Raw genomic sequence first — 20,010 nt, 5'->3', positions numbered from 1 at the left:
GTGGTTGAAAACTCGGTTGACCAAACGACTAGTATTAATTAAGGTTGTTGAACATATGAAGAAGATCTAACATGTTCATAAGGAGTGTGTGGTGGAGGTTGGGTAGACTCTTGTGGCATATCATATTGTAATATAAAATGAAAATGTTTAGTTAAGATGATAAAAAATTACAAATAAATTGTTCAAGAGAGGTGACTTACATCGTCGTCGGATGATGATTGCGGAGGTGAAATATAACGAATAGCATGGTTGATGTACCACTCCATATACGTTGTGGTGTCACGCAAGTGGCCATTGTCAGTGAAATTAATATTCAATTAGACGATTATAGCGATCGTTCCACATTGCTATCCATGCGGCATTTGTTAAGGCCAATTTCTTTATGTTCTACCTCTCATATCTTCTATGTGTAACTGATCCAAATTCAAAGGGTTAGTTGGAATATTTTGGCGAAATCCAAATTGTCGCATGACCCGATCAGCCTGATGAAATTTCATGGTCGCAAAACAGATAAGAGGGACTACCGCCTAACAAACTGGAGAGACCTCAATATCAATTAGTGCAATGACGGCACCCTTGGAGTACAGTGTCCACAAGAACTAAAAAAACTATATATCAGTAGCGGTGGAAGTTGTGTGTTTATTATACATACAAACTTTGTACAAGAAGGGAGCAAGATCATTGCCAATTTGTGTTGTTGTTAAAAAAATCTTTGAACAAACAAAAAAGTGGTTTGTGGAACGAGGGACAAAGATTGAATGCATGTTACGAGCTGACCACCAATATCCGAAGGATATTTATGCTTTATTAAGAAAAAATGAACAACAATTTGTCATGTGCCTTGTCAAGAGATATGATTGCCAAAATTCAGTGTTTGATGTGTATGAGATTTCCACTCCCCAACTTGGACGTCAACCAATGTCATACATTGTTAAGTTATCTGAATGGTGGTGTGATTGCGGGGGGTTTCAAGCTCTTCACCTACCTTGAACTCATGTAATGGTTGTTTGCTCATCCTTCCATTTACAGCCTTCGACATTTGTGGACCCTGTCTATAGTCTCCAAAATATCTTCAAGGCCTATGAGGTGCAATTTCAACCTGTTCAAAACGAATATTATTGGTCTACTTGTATTGGTCCAAATTTAATGTATGACCCTCACACGCGACACAACAAACAAGGAAGACGAACTACAACTCGTATCCACAACAAAATGGATCAGTCACTGCTAAATAAACCAAAGAAATGACCCTTTTGCAGAAGTATTGGTCATAAGAGAAGCAATTGCCCAAATAAACAATAAAATTTTATTTTATGTAACTCTCGTAACTTCGGTTTACCAACTTTGTTGTTCACTTATATTTTAATATATATCAACCAAAAAATTATTGGATTTCATACATTTGTTATTAAAAAACTCTTTTTCTTTTTCTTTTCTTTACCTTTTTATATCTTGTATAATTTCTATATATACAATAAAAATTTTAACTTCTTTATTTAATTTAATATTATCATAACCAAATAATATTTTCTTTTTTACAATAATACATACGTACGATATTTGTTTCAACTGAGGTCTTGGATATGAACAATGAAGTCCTGTCATTATGGCAAGACTTTTCTTGTTAATGAAATCGTCCCATTATGACGAGACTTTGGTTCAATGAAGTCGTATCATTAAAGCACGACTTTGATTATTCTCGTAATTAATTTAAGTGAAGTTGTTTATGTCTCTGACGACTTCTAGCAAATATATTAAAGTCTCTGCGATTTGGTATGACTTTAACACAACTTAATTGAAGTTATCTCATTTTCATGCAACTTCTTCAGGGCAAAGTCCTGCAATTTTCACATGACTTACCTCTGCCGGGAAATTAAAAAAAAGGGTTAAATATGTTTTTGGTCCCTCAACTTTTAGTAAAAATTGGAATTAGTCCCTCCTCGAAACTTTGGCCCAATTTAGTCCTCCAATTTCAGAATTGCGTGAATTTAGTCCTTTCAAGCAAAGCTTGTTAAGTTTATTTAAAGTTTCAAACGCATTTCATGATAACATTAGAGATGTTTAAACCGTTTGACACATTTTAGTTTCAATATTAGCTAAGAAACTATCATGAAACGCATTTGAAGCGTCAAATAAACTTAAGAAAATTTAGTTAAAATGATTAAATCCACATAATATTGAAGTTGAGGGACTAAATTGGGTCAAAATTTTGAAGAATGACTAATTACAATTTTAACTGAAAATTGAAGGATCAAAAACATATTTAACCCAAAAAAAAATACACCAGTTTAGGAAATATCATTTCAAATTGCACCATTCGGGGAAAAGAACCTTCAACTCACCTATATTTCTAGGGTTTTTAAAAATATTCATTAACTTCGTTAAAAATTTGATAATGAAGAAAGCGAGTGGTATTGTCCAATGATGTTACATAGGAATGGAATGTGTTGCAGGTCTTGTGAGGGTGTGATGGCAGAAAGGTGGTGGTTGTTTTGGAGGAGACCTCATGAACAGTGATGAAAATAAATGAAGCAAACAGTGCAGTATGGACCTAGGACTATGATGGAAGGGCATGGCCCAGCTCATGTTGGCCCATTTTCATCCATACACTGGTAGTACCATCTTCCACCACCTTACCCACCTTCATTTTCTTCTACCATCTCATAAATTTATATCGTAAAATCCTCTTGTCTAATTTTTCATCATTTTTCTTATTTGTTAAATGAAAGAAATGATTTATTATACTTATACTCAATATTAAGAAATATGAGTGTGGAAAGTACACTCATAAATAAGACAAGACAAAAAACCTTTTTGTTCCATCAATGCCATTAAATAACATGACAATTAACTTAATTAACATATACAACTTAAATTGTATTTTTTAATATTTAAAAATGGCATTTTGTGTGTGCTAAATTAAAATGCAGTATTTGTCAATCTTAACCTAATTATATTGTCACATTTAGCTCATTATTATGCAAGGTCTGGGAAACTACTTTCAACCGACAACAATCGAATCACAAAAGCAGAAGAGTTGACTGTAAAATCGAATTAACAAAATTATGTCCCACACTTTGGTTTTGAAGTCAACACTCAAGAGCATGGGACAGCTTCAAATTTTATTCATGTCATAACGTCTAATAAAATCTATTTTATTTATTTATTTTATTTGTACTTATCTTTTTACTCAACGAAAACGCGTCGAGTACTTACCATTTTCAAACACTCGTTTTCACAAAAGTTGAATTCTTCGAACATCGCGTAACAAAAAATTAATAAACTACTCGTCTTTCCTATTTTTGTTGCATCGCATTGATACGCCATTAAGAACCACCGTTCAAGTAAACACACACACAAAAAGTGGCAGAAAAAACCAGAAGAAAATTCAGATTTATGATGAAATCTCATATATAACTCATCCACTAAAAGGAATAACCAAAATATAGTACAAAAATTTCACCAACAGAATATGTACCCCATTTTCTCTCCTGTTAATACAAAAGGGAAAAAAAAAATTCCAAGGAGATAACGCATACTTGAAACTTGTTGAACTACTTGAGAGAAATCAAATTAATCTACCCACGTTAAGATGTTAAATCTGTGAAATTATGTAGAAGAATTGGGTGAACTAAGCAAAAGCTTCGCCGGTGGAGGAAACTCTGAAAATGAGCTCAAGGTCCGGTGGCACAAAGTAGCCGTTCTTCGGTGGCGCCCTCTGCCGCGCCGTGTAATGCGGCGGCTTCTTCTTGGGAGCCGGCGGGCACACCAGCGCCGCCGGTATCCGACGAGGGGTTCGTTTGGGCGTGCGGCAACCTTCGTCAACGTTCTTGACCATGTTTTTCAACTTTTGAGAATGTCTGTGTTTGGGAGCGCGCGAACGTTGTTATTTATAGGTACACCGAGGAAAAGGTAGGTTGGGGTGACTCAAGTTACTTGCTCCGCAAGGAGACAGAGTATGTTACGTGCTTTGGGTCGCGCAAGCGTGTGGTGGAATCTTGAGGGAGTCCACGTGGCAAAAAGGGCGGGTTTTTGGAGCCATGGGGCCCGCGGGGAAGGGGCATAGGATTCTGGTTCCACAATGTTTTGGGCCTTTGAATTAAGTCCACTCTATTTTGGCGGGAAAGTTTTGGGTCGGTGGTTGATGGGCCACGTAGTTAATGTGCGCGTGCACAATGACCTTCGTAACGTTTTCTGATGAATGCCACCGTCAAGCTAACCTAAACCGTCAACGCTGGCGTTCCTCCGTTAAATTAAACGTCCTTTTGAATGGGCTTACGTTTACGTACGTGTGGCTATGTGGTTTAATTGGTTTCAACTCTTTGTTATTTAATGTATTTAATGTTGGGGGATAACGCTCACGACTCCACTCAGAAAAAAAAGTAAGTTATGGTCTATGTGCAGAATTTTTTGTACCAATAACAGCGTGACACCTAGTTTACAACCTATTTCAATTTAGGTTAAAATACTCCCTTCGTCCATGTTTTTGTTGAAAAATCTCAAATAGATCCTAAGATTTTTTTTAGTCTCAATTAGATCCATATTTTTGAAAATGTGTAACAATTAGGTCCATTCCGTTAGTATAGAGTTAACGGTGTTAAGGATATGCCACGTGTCAGCTTCTCATTTTCTTGAATTTTTTAATTTTTTTAAAAAAAATTTTAAAATTTTTTAATTTTTTTTTTAAATTATTCATGCCACGTGTCACATTAATATTGTGTCACGTGTCAAGTCAGTAAGGTGACACGTGTCAAGTTGTTGTTTGAATCTCAATTTGGTCCATATATTTGTTATTTTAATTATATTTCAGTCCATTTTTTTTTTTTCAATTTCATCATTTCCAAATTGAGATCAAATTTAACTTTTATATAAATTTTATAATGATATTTTTATTAAAAATTTTAATAATATTAAGTTTATTTTATATTTTGTTTTAAAATTTTAAAATATTTATTTTAACTTGTTACAAAATTGTTTTAAATAATTTATATACAAATGTTAGAGTTGGTTTAAAATTAACAATTTTATAAATTTAAATATAAAATTTTAAAACAATTTTGTAAAAAGTTAAAATAAATATATTTAAAAATTTTTTTAAAAATGGACTGAAATGTAATAAAAATAACAAATATATGGACCAAATTGAGATTCAAACAATGATTTGACGCGTGTCACCTTACTGACTTGACACGTGGCACAATACTGACGTGACACGTGGCATGAATAATTTTCAAAAAAAAATTCAAAAAAAAAAAAAAAATTTAAAATTCAAAAAAATTCAAAAAAATGTGGAGCTGACACGTGACACATCTTTAACACCGTTAACTCTATACTAACGGAATGGGCCTAATTGTTACACATTTTCAAAAATATGGACCTAATTGAGACTAAAAAAAATCTTAAGACCTATTTGAGATTTTTCAACAAAAACCTGAACCAAATGAGTATTTTAACCTTCAATTTATTACTTTTAACTATTTTCATTTGGGTAAAGTAACTAATATAACTAATATTAAAATAATGATAATATTAATTATGTTCATGATTTAATAACTCCAATTAAAAAATAATTAATATGTATTGATTTCATATTTTAATATTAAAAATAAAATAATTAATTTTTTAATTAAAATAATATAAATGTGTATAATAAATTTTACAAAGATAAAAATGTCTTTTAAAATTTTTGAACAATAACTCTATAATATAAAATTAATATTTTAAAATTTTTAAGATTTCAATTAAAAAATATATAAAAATACATCTCTAATACATTACTAGTTTTATGTATTTATGATTAATAATTTCATATATTGAAATATTGTCTATTTTTTAATATAAAAAAATGTATTAAATTAAGACAAATGTTGCAAAAAGTTATCCACAAGTCAGAGAAAGAAAACACAATGAAATTTTAATGTTTAACTTTTGGTTGTAAACCTATATTTAACGCTATTTGTTATTGATTTTTATGTTAATTTAATTTTTTTATGTTTAATTATATTTTAATTTTTAGCAAATTAAAATGTTATTTTATTTTATTACTTAATATTTTTTAACTTTATTTGTCAACATTAAATAAAATATCAAACATAATAGTACAACACTTATGATATTTTTATCCTTTAAATAAAACAAAACTACAACAACTATAAACTTTTATGAAATTTAATATCACAATTAATTATAATTTTTTATAAAATTTAATGTGTATTAAGTACTCTCAACCAGTGTCCTGTTGGTTAGAAGACATTAAAATAATATTAATAATTTTTTATTATTAAAAATTAGAAAGTAGCTTAGACTTGCCGTGCTAGAGAAGTACTTTTGGACAGGGGCTTCTCCCTGCATTTCCAACCACTTCTCCTGTAATCCAAAAAATTTTAAAATTTCAATTTTGCTCTTCAATTAAAAGTAACTACTTTTTCTATCTCATTGATCCACAAACAATTTGTTTTTTTCAACAAATGTCACATCTGATACCTTATTTTGCTATAGATGTCAATATCCAGTACTTTAATTTTTTTTTTTAATTTTTACCCGTTACAAATATCGACATCTGATGTTATAATTGTTTTTATTTATAGATGTCGACATCTGATATTCAATTTTATTTTATGGGTGTCAACACTCGATATATATAAATCCTTTTTATATATAAATAAGGTAATAGACGTTGACATCTGTTGAAAAAAAATTGGGATAAATCAGTGAGAAGGAGAAAAAATAGTTACTTTTAATTGAAGGATAAAGTGAGAATTTAAAAAATATTTGGAGATAAAAAAAAAAGTGATTGGAGGTGCAGATAAAACCCCTTATGGACATCCTTAATGGGCCATATGTTCTGTAGGCCTGTAACGTGGGCCACAATGGATCTGTTAATAACGTTGGGCTGTTTCTTTCTGCACTTTCACAATTTCTAACTGCACTCTTACAATAATGAGAAAAAGACAAAGTACCTTTCACAACTGCTGCTGTCTCATCGCCTCTGAAGAAAAAATGAAAGAAAAAATACAGAGAGGATTTATTTCAGAAAAAAAAATTAGAATATATTTCGTGTGATTTGAAAAGTTCTTTTAGTACCATTTCATATAGGAATAATTCGGAAAACTTATTTCAAAAAATATGGTATGTATTTGGGAAAGTCTGTTTCCTAAATCTTATTTTAAAAATTTGTTTTGAAAACCCTATTTAAGAAAATTTGTTTTGAAATACATTTAATGTGTTCTGAAAATTTTATTCCTAAAATTTTGGAAAGTTTATTATAAAAAAAGTTGCACAACATGTAATTCGAAAATCATTTTTAAACAAAGAAAAATGGTTATTTTGAAATTTTGGAAGTCCACGAAAAAGTTGTGGGGGTAAAGAATGTAAAAGCCTAATGCTACAACACTAATTAGTAATATATTTTTACTTAAAACTTTTTACTTTAGTACTTTTCATAATAAATTATTAACACGAATTACTATTGTGACATGCAATTTTTGATTAATACTACTTAAATGGTACATCCAAAAATACATTGCAGTTCAAATATAATGCCGATGCATAATTTTTTACCTTTTTATTTGGTTAAAATTTGATAATCATATGCATCATCACAAGATTTTCAATTTAATTAAAATTATAAAGTATAACTTTAAAATACATTAGAATATAGTATATATTACAACATATATTTATTGTATCTAGGTAAGTTTAAAGTACCATTGAAAAAGAAAAAAATTAAAATTGTATAAAAATATACATTAATAGTAGAAAATATACATTTATTCTAAAATTCTTTTTTAATTTAGAATTATTAATAATTATTTATGTTAAATAAATTAGGTAAGTACAACTTTATCTCAATATCTAATTCATCGGATACTAAGCACATCTTAAACTTATTTTTAATTGCTTTTTGTAAGAGAAAAATTTTAAATTTGACAAGCATGTTAGATAAAAGATAGAGTATAGTAGAGTTAACTAAAGTGCATATATATTATATGTAAGTTAAATTATGTTAATTTCAATACTAGTATATGTATTATCATTATCTAAACATTAGCTACAACTCAAAATTATTAATGATAATAGGTGATTCTATAAGTATTGAAAATTTTAGTTATATTAGATTACAATTTTATAACATTATGCATTTTTTTTAAAAATCTGTAATTTAGTTGTTGTCATTGCATATGGCTTTTTGTTTTATATTTCTTATTACAATTATATAAATGTCCTTTTAATAGGCATGAAATTATTTATACATACATTTATTATATAAAAGGTTTGATTACTCGGATTATACTCATTTTTGTTCGAAAATTTTAAAATGGTACCCACTTTGAACTTTGTCTCAATTTAGTACCCAATTTTGATTATTGCATCAATGTAGTACCCTCCGTTAAGTCGTCACAAACAGCGTTAACTACCTTGTCACGTGTCAATTTCTGGATTTTTTTTTAAATTTTTTTAAATTGTTTTAAATTTTATATTTTTTTTTGAATTTTAAAAAAAAATTTGCCACATGTCAAATCCTTGATGTAACACGTGGCAAGGTATCACCACGTGACAAGGTACCTGACAAATGTCATTGTCTTCATTTCAACTTAGTTCCTCACATGTGTTTATTTGTTTCAATTTAATACTCATATATGTTTATTGGTTTCAATTTAGTACCCAATTTATTTGTTTCAATTTTGTCTGAATATTTTTTTACAAAATAAAGAAATAATGTGTCTCCCTTAAGACCAAATTTATTATTTATATAAATGTTATATTTATATTTGTTATTAAAAATGACTTACAAATATGTTATTCATGACTTTTACCATTAACTCTAATATAAATTTCAATACTTAAATTTATAACTCATTTTTAGTAACAAATATCGATATAACATTTATATAAATAATAAATTTTGTCTTAAAAAAGATACAATATTTCTCCATTTAAAAAAAAAATATTTGAATAAAATTCAAACAAATAAATTGGGTACTAAATTGAAACAAATAAACATATATGAGTATTAAATTAAAACAAATAGACATATATGACGACTAAGTTAAAATAAAGACAATGACACTTAGCAAATACCTTACCACGTGTCACTGACAATGCCATGTGTCACATCAAGAATTTGACATGTGACAAATTAAAAAAGAATTAAAAAAGAAATTAAAAATTAAAAATAATTGAAATTTAAAATAAATATTAAAAAAATTAAAAATCCAGAGGCTAACACGTGGCAAGTAGTTAAGGTTGTGACACGTAGTAATAATCAAAATTAAGTACTAAATTGAGACAAAATTCAAAGTAAATACTATTTTGAAATTTTCAAACCATGATTCGAGTAATTACGCCTGTACCGAGAACTAATAACTTTCATTAAATAATTTTTGAATTGATTCTTATAAATGGATGGAGTATATAATTTTTCATAAGAGAACACTTAAATATGTTTTTTTCATATCCTTGGGTTTTCCTGAATTTTCCCCCTTTCTAACCTCCGAAGAAAACTGTTGAAAGCGAGAAGACGCTGAAGCAAAACAGGGCAATACAATGGTGTGATAGTGTTCATCCACTGGTGTTCTTCCTCCACGCCCATTCGCTTCTCCGTCCATCGAACCAAACCGGTTCGGTACTCTTCACTAGTGGCGGCGCACACACAAGAGCCGAAATCCAGCTGAAGAAACGAGTGCACCATGCCTTTTATTTCCAGCATTCAGCGTCAAACCGATTTCAACGTCTTCGATTCCAACACTCCTATTGTCATAGACAATGGCGCCTCCTATTTCCGCATAGGGTATTATAACCCTAACTTTCTCTGTTTCTTTGGTTTAATTTTCCAATCGAATTCATCTAACTAGTTAAGACTCGTTTTTGTTTTCGTGAATTTTCAGTTGGGCTGGAGAGTCCGAACCTCGTGTTATTTTTCGCAACATTGTGCAAAGGCCACGCCATAAAGTAACCGGTACTACTTTATCACCCTTTTTCGTTGTTGCATAAGATATGAGTTATTGCTTTAAATGCTCAGCGGCAGATTTCGCCTTTGAGCGGTTTTAGCTGGTTCAAACATAGCTGTTTTTCGTGGAGGATATCTGTAGTTTCTAAAAATAACTTTTTATTTAGCGGCTTATAATTAATTTTGATATTAAGGTTTTCCTAGATTAATTTTGCTTTCAATACAATAAAGATTTTTCTTTTCATGTTTTTTTCTTAGGGCTTATGTTGCCCGGATACATGGAGATACAAATAAATTGACAAAATATCGGACAATATGGGACATGAAACTGTTCACTAAGCCATTGTCAACTAATAAAAAATAATCTAAACTATTTATCTAATAATCAAAAAGTGAAAAGAATAGAATGTATAAGATTTGTTCCTTGTTTTAATCGTCATAGTAACTTATGTAATAAGTTTACAGAGGTTTTTAGAAAATGATTAGAGTTTTTGTTATTAACACTATGTTAGAGCCATGTCAAAATCAAAATCATGTCAAAGACAAAAATATGTCTTTCAAATTGGACATAGTGTGTGGAATGAGTATCGGTGTCCGATATGTGTTAGATACGTTATGGTGCGTGTCCGAGCTTCATAGTGTAGGGCATTGGACTAACGTTTGGCTTTAATATTTATTTATGTAAATTGTTGCTTTTGTGTTGTTCATTGTTTGTTTGAAAAAGGAAATTAGGTCCCATATGTATTTTTGTTTCTGCATTATCATCTATATTATATCTAACAACTTCTGTGCCAACATTGGTTCTTTTTGCTTGCCTACAATTATGTGGTGTGGTGAATACTTGTTCTTTCACACAGGTGAGACTGTCACCATTGTGGGTGACCATGATCCTGCTTTGCTGAAATACTTCGACTGCACTCGCTCTGGACCACGTTCTGCATTTGACAATAATGTTGTGTACCAGTTTGAAACGATGGAATACGTAAATTTCCTCTTGTCTCATGTTTAACTTGTGCGCTTCATTAATTTAGAAGAACCTGTTGAGGATAGCATACTGACATTTTTTTTCACTCAGATTCTTGATTTTGGATTTGACCGGATGGGTGCAACTACTGAGGTATGGAAATAGGTGAACTAGTGTTTAATTTTTTTTTTTATCTTCCTTCAAGCTGTTAGTTTATTGTCTTTTCTTCCTTGGTGTATTTAGTGTTGTTGATACTACTAAATCCAGTGTGCTAGTTACTGGATATAATGTCCTTGAGTTGGTACATAGTGGCTCTTTGGTTTAATAAATATACGTTCTTCTTTTACCTGCACTTGGTTAATTTAACTTACTCTTTCTAATTTAATGTCTATCTCTGGAGCAGATTGATCATCCTGTCCTGATCACCGAGTGTGTATGCAACCCAGTTCAATCTCGTAGTAAAATGGCAGAACTTCTTTTTGAGACTTACGGAGTTCCATCAATTGGTACTGATACTTAGCAACATGCAGAAAAGAAAACTTTATATTTAACTAGCGGTTTTCAGTAGAAAACTGATTTGAATACAAAATTCTTAAGTACCCTGTTTTTATCACATGATTGTTACTGGTTTTTCCTGGGAGGCATGTCTGGATTTTTTGCTAGATGCTGTACGTGTAGTTTGCTTCCGAAAGTTAGTTGGGTTTCTGTGTTCTGGCAGCTTTTGGTAATGATGTGGCATTCAGCTACAAATACAATCAACAACAAGGAGTTTGTGCTAAAGACGGTCTTGCTTTGTGTCCTGGATTCAACACAACCCATGTGATTCCGGTATTGTTTTTATATTATTGAATTAAAAGGTCTTATATGTCAATGAAATGAGTTTGTCATTTCTGTTGCAGAATATTGTAATGTCATCCACCTGAACATGGTTAAATTTGTAAATAGGGTCTCATTGTATACTATCACCAACTTTGTAATTATAGTAGTCAGTTTTATAAATCTACTTGCAGTTACTCTTCAGATTGTCTTTTGTCTAGAGGCTGATATAATGTGAAGACAATTCTTTTATTTTGTGTCACATATATTATTAAGTAACAGTTGCATGCCACATTTTTTATTTAATATATCTCATTTGCTCTTTTTTGCTACAGTAGCTAACTTCCTAGAATTTTGTCTGCCATAGTAGTGTTAATAATCTGTATAATTACTTTTCAGGGTAGCTTGGTAATATTAACAATTATTGATATGCACCAAAAACGGAAGTTCATCTTACGGTCTTTTTTAAATTTTGAAGTAGATAAATTAAAATAATTGTAAATTTATCCTTGTAATAGAGAGTGCAGCAGTTGAAAATCTGTTTTATAGAGGATATGGGATGGAACCTCGAATATGGGAATGGAAGAGGGATCTCCCATTAAGAGGCACTTCCCTTGTAATCAATCAAATCCAAAGTAATATAGTTATGAATCAAAGGAATCAAATCATTGTAAGGACATCACCATGGAATATTATGAATCTCCTCTTTGCTTGGTGTTCATGAACATAGTTCAAGAATGGGTATGAAACCATTTTCATTCAAGCTTGACTCTTAGATTCAAAGAACACAACAAATGAAAGGCATTTTAGAAGTAAAAGAAAATCAGAGATGGAATGGGGAAGGGATGAAGAATCGTGCCATTTTAGTAGACTCAAGATAAGTTAAGTGAAGAATCCTGCCACTTGAGTAGATTGATGATAAGTGAAGTGAATCACCACTTTAATTCCTAGAAACTAAAGATAGGACTTCAGAAGGCAGAGCACAGACCCTCAAGAAGACTCACAAGTCTCAATTTCTAAAAGAAATTTCAATTCATTCTAAGTTGTAATCAATGACACACCGCTGCCTTGGATAGGCATGGTACTTGCCTTTACAAGATCTAGAATATTCCTTCTCTTCTCATGTGCTACCTTGATGCCTAAAAGTCCTAGAATATTCTCTTAACTGGTGCACTTAGCTTCACATCTTGGATCATGTTCTCCTTGCTTGTGTTATGTGTTTGGATAGGTTCTAGATCCTCCTTGACTTGGTGCTTTCCGTGCTCTCCTTGGCGCTTTCCGTGCTCTCCTTGGCACACTTATCTTCACGCCTTGGAGCATGCTTTCCATGCTATGCTCCTTTGTGGCGCACTCCCAAACCTAGAGTTCCAGGAGTTTCTTTAGCATGTTTTCCTTGCGTTGAATTGAGATGTGTCCTTGGATTGAGCCTTCAATTGATATTGGTCCATTAAGGTCCAACAAAATATCTATATATTCAACTTACAACACAATTAAAAATCCTACATACAATTACAATCAAAGTAAAACAACAGGTCCTACGCCTTTGGAGTTCATGAATAAAGACATATTTCTTTGAGAACAAAGGTTCTTGGTCATGCTTTGTGTAATTCTTTTAGAACTTTCTCGTTCCTTTTCTTCTTCCTTATTAGTGCACTCATCAATATGCCCTTGTAGGGAGAAGAAAAAAATATGAAAATTTATAAATAGCATAAAAATAAATTCTCAAATTTTATTTCTTTCAAATATCTTGATAAATAAGAAATCCACTGGGCATGTGATGAAAGATTGTGCCTATTGTTGATATTGTTTGCATATTTCAGTTTGTAGACGGGGAGCCTGTGTATGAAGGATGCTGTCGTACTAATGTTGGTGGATTCCATGTGACTAATCATTTGAAGCAACTCCTTTCACTTAAATATCCATATCATTTGTGCGTATCAAATCATTCGGGTTCTGTTACTAACTAAATGAATGTTAAATTTGGGGAATGTTTTAGAATCTATCGAATGATCAATGCAGGACTAGATTTACATGGGAAAAGGTTGAAGACCTGAAGATGGAACATTGTTACATTGCATCAGATTATGCCTCGGAAGCTAGGTTGTTTCAGGTATAGTATGGATTTCTTTTTTCCTTTTCGACTAAGTTCCTTTATTGCTTCTAAAACTCCTTGAATGATCTAATAATAGAAAGAACCTGAGCAAGCTGAAGCAAAAAACAGATATTGGCAACTCCCTTGGGTTCCACCCCCCACTGATGAGCCTCCTTCTGAGGAAGAAATCGCAAGAAAGGCAGCAATTAAAGAGAAACAAGGTCAAAGGCTTCGAGAAATGGCTGAGGCCAAGAGATCTTCTAAAATTAATGAACTGGAAAATGAATTGCATGGTTTAGAGTTTCTTTTGCATCAGCTTGAACAAGTGGATGAGAGTGATGTTCTATCATTCCTGTCAGAAACTGGCTATGTCAATAGGCAGGAGATAGAGTCTGCACGTAATAAAGTTATGCAATCATTACGGAAAGCAAAAGGCGAACCAAAGAATGAGCAAGCTGAAACTGAAAAGGACGATCTTGCCACTAGCGAGAAGTATTCTCTTATAAACATTCCTGATGACATGTTGACTGAAGAACAGGTCTGTTTTTGCGTTAGACAGCTGATCTCTTACATTATCAATAAGCTGAATAGTGTATTCTCACCTTCTGCTTATTTTAGAGAAAGAAGCATTTTTTTTTCTTTTGTTGTTTTATTCAGATTTTTTTTAATCTAGGGAAATAAGGTTTCCCAAACACGTGATAAGTGTACTCATATTTTTTCCGAGCTACATTTTCTTACAATCTTAATATGATTATATTTTTCAATATTAATTGCATTTTCTATTTTTGATATTTAACAGCTCAATGAAAAGAAGAAACAGTTGTCACTCAAATCTATGGCTGACGGGAGGCAGCGATTAAAACAGAAGCGCTATGAAGAGGAATTGGAACGAGAGAGAAAACAACAGCTAGAGGAGGAGAAACGCCTGTATGTTTGATGCTTTAGTTTCTTTATGAAGTTTCAAAGTATACTCTGTTTGTGGCTTGATTATGTCAGATTTTCCCCTCATATCTAACTAAGTAAAATGGGAGAAAACAAGTGATAGAAAAGAACGAGTATTCAATCTAAGTTTAGGCCCACTATCTTGAATCTGATACGGATTTTGAAGGACGGGAATAACAGGAGAGCTAAGTGGAGAGTTTACTATCCGCATTTACTTAAGCCCAGGATACAACTTTTGTCCATAGCATGATTGCAATCTTGACTAGGCTTTTAAATGATTATTATAAACTTTTTTTGTCTGCTTAATGTAGAGAGAACCCGGACCTTTATTTGGAGCAACTGCATGCTAGATACAAAGACCTTTCAGAAAGAGTTGACCAACAAAAACGACTTAAGACAAACGGAGGCCATTCAAACGGAAATAATGTGTCCGGTGGTATTGGCCGTGGTGAAAGACTGAATGCTGCTCAGAGAGAAAGAATGCGTCTCCTGACAACTGCAGCTTTTGACCGTGGTAAGGGTGAAGATACATTTGGTGCTAGAGATGAAGATTGGCAGCTTTACAAATTGATGAGCAAAGATTATGGTAACGATGATGATGAAGAACCTGATGAAGATGAAACAGAGCTGGCCCGCATCTCTTCTAGGCTACAGGTTAGATCGTCTTGCAGGATAAAATCCCATAAAATTAGTTTATGATTGTACAAGTTCACTTGTTTACATGAGTATTGATTTACAACTCACAAAAGCTTATACACTGTTAATGTGATAGGACCTGGATCCAACATTTATACCCAAGTTAGAAGCTGGTACCAATCAACCTGCTGAGGTGCCACGTGTTCGTCCTCTGACCAAAGAAGATTTTCAGATTGTTCTTGGGGTGGAAAGATTCAGATGTCCTGAAATACTGTTTAATCCAAACTGGATTGGGGTTGATCAGGTAGGATTAGACGAGATGGCTGGAGTCTCATTAAGGAGGTTACCATACATGGATGAAACCTTGGAACAGAGACTGACTAGTTCCATACTTGTTACTGGTGGAAGTTCTCTTTTCCCTGGTATAGTTGAACGTCTGGAAGCTGGAATTCGGATGATTAGACCATGTGGCGCACCTATAAAAATAGTGAGAGCATTGGATCCAGTCATGGATGCATGGCGTGGGGCTGCTACCTTCGCCTCAGACTCACAGTTCCATATGCAAACTTTCAGTAGACAGGATTATTATGAAAAGGGTGAAGATTGGCTTCGCAGGTATCAACTGCGGTATACATTGTAATTGGCCACAGTATAGTACTGTACATTGTCGACAATTTCCGACCATTGTTTAGAAAGTATTCTCATGTTGTATAACTTGTCTTGCTTTGTTTTTGAATCAGAACATCAACAAAAGCATGGTGTTACATAGCAATAGCTAATATACTTCTGTTTGGCACAAAAAATGTTAATATTGAAGAAGACAGATCGACTTAACTTTTTGATGTTCAATGAAATACTCAACTTCTGGAGATAATTAGTACTTTTTTTTCACAACCACCGATGGAAGTTGCAGAAGTGGCCATCTCAATTATTTTATAAATACGCATTTTTTTTTTATATTTTGAACCAATGATATTTTCCTAATGGCAGTTGGAGATTGATTCATTTAAAGATTGAAAGTTCATTAAATTAAGTACTATTTCTTTTAAAAAAACATTTTTCATACGCAATTAGAATTAAACCTCAATAAGCAGTATATATATTATATAGTTCTTTATTATAGTATCCGTAAAATATTATTTGGTTTCTTTCTACGGATCCTTAACTAGTCCAGGCCTATTGATGTTCTGTTGAGTGGTGCATCGTTTACATTTGTTGAAGAACACAGCTTTCCAAGGTTTATTTATAAGATTGTAGCAGCTAAGTCGGGTTCATTACAGTTTAACAAAGCCAGATTCCTTTTGAAGAAAAAAATCCTAGTATACAAATGACATCTGGTACAAATTACAATGATGAACTAGACTTGAAAATCTGTTTAGCACGCGTGGGAGGGATAATATGGATGCCTTGCAGTTGAAGTATTGTGTCTTACAAAAATGAGTGATCATCTCTTGAGACCAGTGACTAAAAATGAAGTTTCATTTGTTACAATCATCTCGTTCATGTTATCGTGGTGGTAGTAACTAAGGGCATTCAAGCACAACACTGATTCCCCGATTGAATTGAAGTAACATACGAGAACATTCCAATCACAAATTCATCATAACCTCTCACCACCCTCCTTACATATTAGGAATCATTATTCAGAGACTAATAATGAGCATCAAAAGCTGGCCAGAAAATAATGATTTCAAAAACACACTAGTTGTCATCATCAAATGGAAGCAAAACTCTCTTGACATATCTTAGCATCTAACCTAATTCAATCTATATCTCAGCATCTAATCTATATCTTAGCATCTGGCTTTAAACACTGACATATCAAATAAATCTCTCTTGACGAAGGCCTTGTAGCTTTTGGTCTCAGCCATGATGTCTTCTTAAAGAACGGTTTAGAAAGCTGGTTAATTTCTGCAGAAAATAAGCATTCAAAGAAATCAACAACACATAAGAAATACAATCAAAGCAATCGAATTGAACACTACAACAGAGTTTCATGACCTTATCTACATTTTAAGTTTCACTTTCGAATAAACCAAATTCATCTTTCTCACTTTTTGATACAAATAAGTTGAAGAAATTAGTGTGATAAAATAATACAGACAGTCTATCAATTAAACTTTAAGGGATTAAACTGAAATGTCAAACTTTTTAAACTGAACACACCAAATTGTATTTTGGGCACAAATGAATTACACTATTCAGAGAAGAAAGCAAGGAAGCACCTTTGGCATCTTCACTCTCGAGAAGCTTGATAACAAGGTGCCCACCAACCTTCAACACTCCTTTACCGTCATCTGAACAAGAAGGGTCATCGTCAACTGGCTCCAGGTGAATTTTGTTGCCGAGAGCCAAATCCAAGGCACGCATCCCAAGCTCAAACGACAAGGCCGCGTCTTTGGTAGTGATTCCGGAGACTAAGGGACACATATCAGAGAGTATCACCGAAAACCCTTTTTCCTTGGGAGAAAGTGCCTTGAGACGGTGGTGAGAGAGGGTGGTGACGTCAGCAGAGATGGTCTGAACCCTAGAATCGCAGTGAAGAGGGGGAACCTTGACTTTTTTGGTGTCGACGCCGAGGACGGAGCCACCGCCGTGGAAGGGACCCAAGCTCTTGCAAGCCACCTGGAGCCATCCTCCGGGGGCGCAACCGAGGTCGAGAACGGTGGCGCCACGGTTGATTATGTTGTGTTGCTTTTGAATCTGAAGAAGCTTGAAGGCGGAGCGAGCCACGTAGCCTAGCCGTTGAGCCTCCTTGTAGAAAAAATCTGCAGTTCCACCCACACCCATCTCCCAATGCTTCTAAATTATTCAATTAACTCTTTAAAACATAACTTTAATTCACATTATCTAGTCAATTAAATTACTTTTTAATAACTAATTTATAAATATAAATATATACACATCGATATCGTACAATTTAGTTAAACTTAAATTTTATTTTTTCTTAAGATAATATTAGAGTCATATGAATGTTTTAGATATATATGTTTTGGTATGAGTGAGTGCATTAAACGACGAATTTATAATATATATATATATATATATATATATATATATATATATATATATATATATATATATATAAAAAGTGAGTGCAAACTCACCTTATAAGTTAATTTTATAAAATTGAATTAGACTTAATATTCACTTTTTAAAATAATATTAGAATCATTTAAAGTTTATCCTAATATGATTTTTATATTTGTTTGTATCATCAGTTATGAGACTATTCATTATGATAGTTATATTTATTATTTGTTGGATTTATTATGTCACCTATTAGATTACTCATTAATTTTTAGTTTCATATTTTACTGTTTAAATGTATATGTTTTAACATAAAAAATTTATTTTAAAAATTTCACATTGACGACAAATAAAACAAACTTATAATAAATTAATAAATACAAATTTCATTTTACGAATAAATTTTATAAAATTAAATTAAATTTAAAATTCACTTTTTAGAAAACTTTGTATTAAGAGTAAAAAGCCCTACATCTAACTCCTAATAGAAATTTTACAATTAGAAAGATACCTTTTTTAGTAAGAAGTCCTTATGTTGGTTTTTTATTTATTATTATTATAAGAAGAGGAAAATACACAAGTGATTTAAATTTTTCATAATGACATATGTCCCCAAATATAACCAAAATAAACGCAAATTATTTTTGATACTAATGTTATGATGTGATCAAAATAATTGGTATGGTAATAATGTCGAGTGGAAAGTTGGAATGAAAAGTAGAATTAGATTTTGGATAAACAAATAGACTGATGACTTACCAATTACCAAAATGGTTTGTAGGTTATTTGAAATTGATATTCTTGGATATGGGAATTGGGGGTGGAGAAGGAAATCGTTTGTTTCGGAAATATCCTTTGCCTCTATTATGTTGAATCGATTATTTATGGATCTGACCAAGGAGAAGATACATGGCTGTGGAAGGAAGATGACATAAAAAAAAAAATTGTTATATTACTTTATCATGTTTTCAAAGTTTCTAAAGGATAGTTTTAGAAGGAGAGGTTTTTATTTTTATAACTTGTTATGAAATATTATCATTAACCTCCATTTTTGTTTGGATGATAGCAGAGGAGAAATATGAAATGTTATAATTAACCACATAATAGGCATTTGATTTTTTTTTTCCAATGGTTCGTATATAATTATACTTCTGAGTATAAATGAGGAGAACAAAATACAAAATTATAACAAAGTAATATTTTTTATGTAAAAAACTACAAATAGAGATTAAGCATGTGAGGTTTTATGTTCTGGAACACCAACTCCAAATCAAATAAAGATCTCATGGGCCCAATTTCTAAAGGTCCATAAAAATGTTAAACAAGAAAAGGAAAATTGGTAGTTGATTTTGTGAAAAATGTTTGGGCCATTATGTATACTGGGTAGTTAATCAGGTAGTTTGTCTTGATCAAGCTAGGTTGGGACCCATGAATGATTAAAAGGAAGGTTAAGTTGAAAAAGAGCACAAAGAAAGAAAAAGTTAGTGGTTGTGGTGTGGTAGTGGAATGCATGGGAGAGAACAACAAGTACAAAAGTTGAAGATATGATTCCAAGTTACTTGCTTGCTTATAGGGGAAACT

At 32.1% G+C, this 20,010-nt stretch overlaps 2 protein-coding genes across 2 annotated transcripts; one reads left to right on the top strand and one right to left on the bottom strand.

Annotated features, from left to right (window-relative positions):
• The first annotated feature begins 9,448 nt into the window (after positions 1 to 9,448).
• LOC114194719 (actin-related protein 5-like) lies at positions 9,449 to 16,273 on the top strand. Its single transcript, XM_028085092.2, has 12 exons — positions 9,449 to 9,790; positions 9,888 to 9,958; positions 10,807 to 10,931; positions 11,025 to 11,066; positions 11,317 to 11,419; positions 11,632 to 11,741; positions 13,550 to 13,659; positions 13,749 to 13,839; positions 13,919 to 14,359; positions 14,621 to 14,748; positions 15,075 to 15,417; positions 15,536 to 16,273. Exons 1-12 carry the CDS (start codon positions 9,690 to 9,692, stop codon positions 16,037 to 16,039), a joined length of 2,169 nt encoding a protein of 722 aa, XP_027940893.1. The 5' UTR covers positions 9,449 to 9,689; the 3' UTR covers positions 16,040 to 16,273.
• Positions 16,274 to 16,931: 658 nt separating this feature from the next.
• Positions 16,932 to 18,223, bottom strand: LOC114193704 (FtsJ-like methyltransferase family protein). The gene is made up of 2 exons (XM_028083599.2): positions 17,625 to 18,223; positions 16,932 to 17,310 (listed from the first exon to the last, which is right to left on the bottom strand). The coding sequence occupies exons 1-2, from the start codon at positions 18,187 to 18,189 to the stop codon at positions 17,186 to 17,188; spliced, it is 690 nt and encodes a 229-aa protein (XP_027939400.2). The 5' UTR covers positions 18,190 to 18,223; the 3' UTR covers positions 16,932 to 17,185.
• Positions 18,224 to 20,010: the final 1,787 nt, after the last annotated feature.

Source organism: Vigna unguiculata, chromosome 8, assembly GCF_037176805.1.
Source record: "Vigna unguiculata cultivar grain cowpea cultivar isolate G323 ecotype 2 chromosome 8, ASM3717680v1, whole genome shotgun sequence".
Classification (NCBI taxonomy): Eukaryota; Viridiplantae; Streptophyta; class Magnoliopsida; order Fabales; family Fabaceae; genus Vigna; species Vigna unguiculata.
The sequence above is the reverse complement of the archived record's forward strand: the minus strand, read 5'-3'. Positions and strand labels throughout refer to the sequence as shown.

Excerpts from the sequence above, each read along its gene's own strand:
- LOC114193704 (XM_028083599.2), bottom strand. The coding sequence starts at position 18,189 with ATGGGTGTGGGTGGAACTGCAGATTTTTTCTACAAGGAGGCTCAACGG. Across the intron at positions 17,311-17,624 it reads CGAGAGTGAAGATGCCAAAG|AAATTAACCAGCTTTCTAAA; the intron begins GTGCTTCCTTGC and ends TATTTTCTGCAG.
- LOC114194719 (XM_028085092.2), top strand. The coding sequence starts at position 9,690 with ATGCCTTTTATTTCCAGCATTCAGCGTCAAACCGATTTCAACGTCTTC. Across the intron at positions 9,959-10,806 it reads GCCACGCCATAAAGTAACCG|GTGAGACTGTCACCATTGTG; the intron begins GTACTACTTTAT and ends TCTTTCACACAG. Across the intron at positions 13,660-13,748 it reads CTTAAATATCCATATCATTT|GACTAGATTTACATGGGAAA; the intron begins GTGCGTATCAAA and ends TGATCAATGCAG.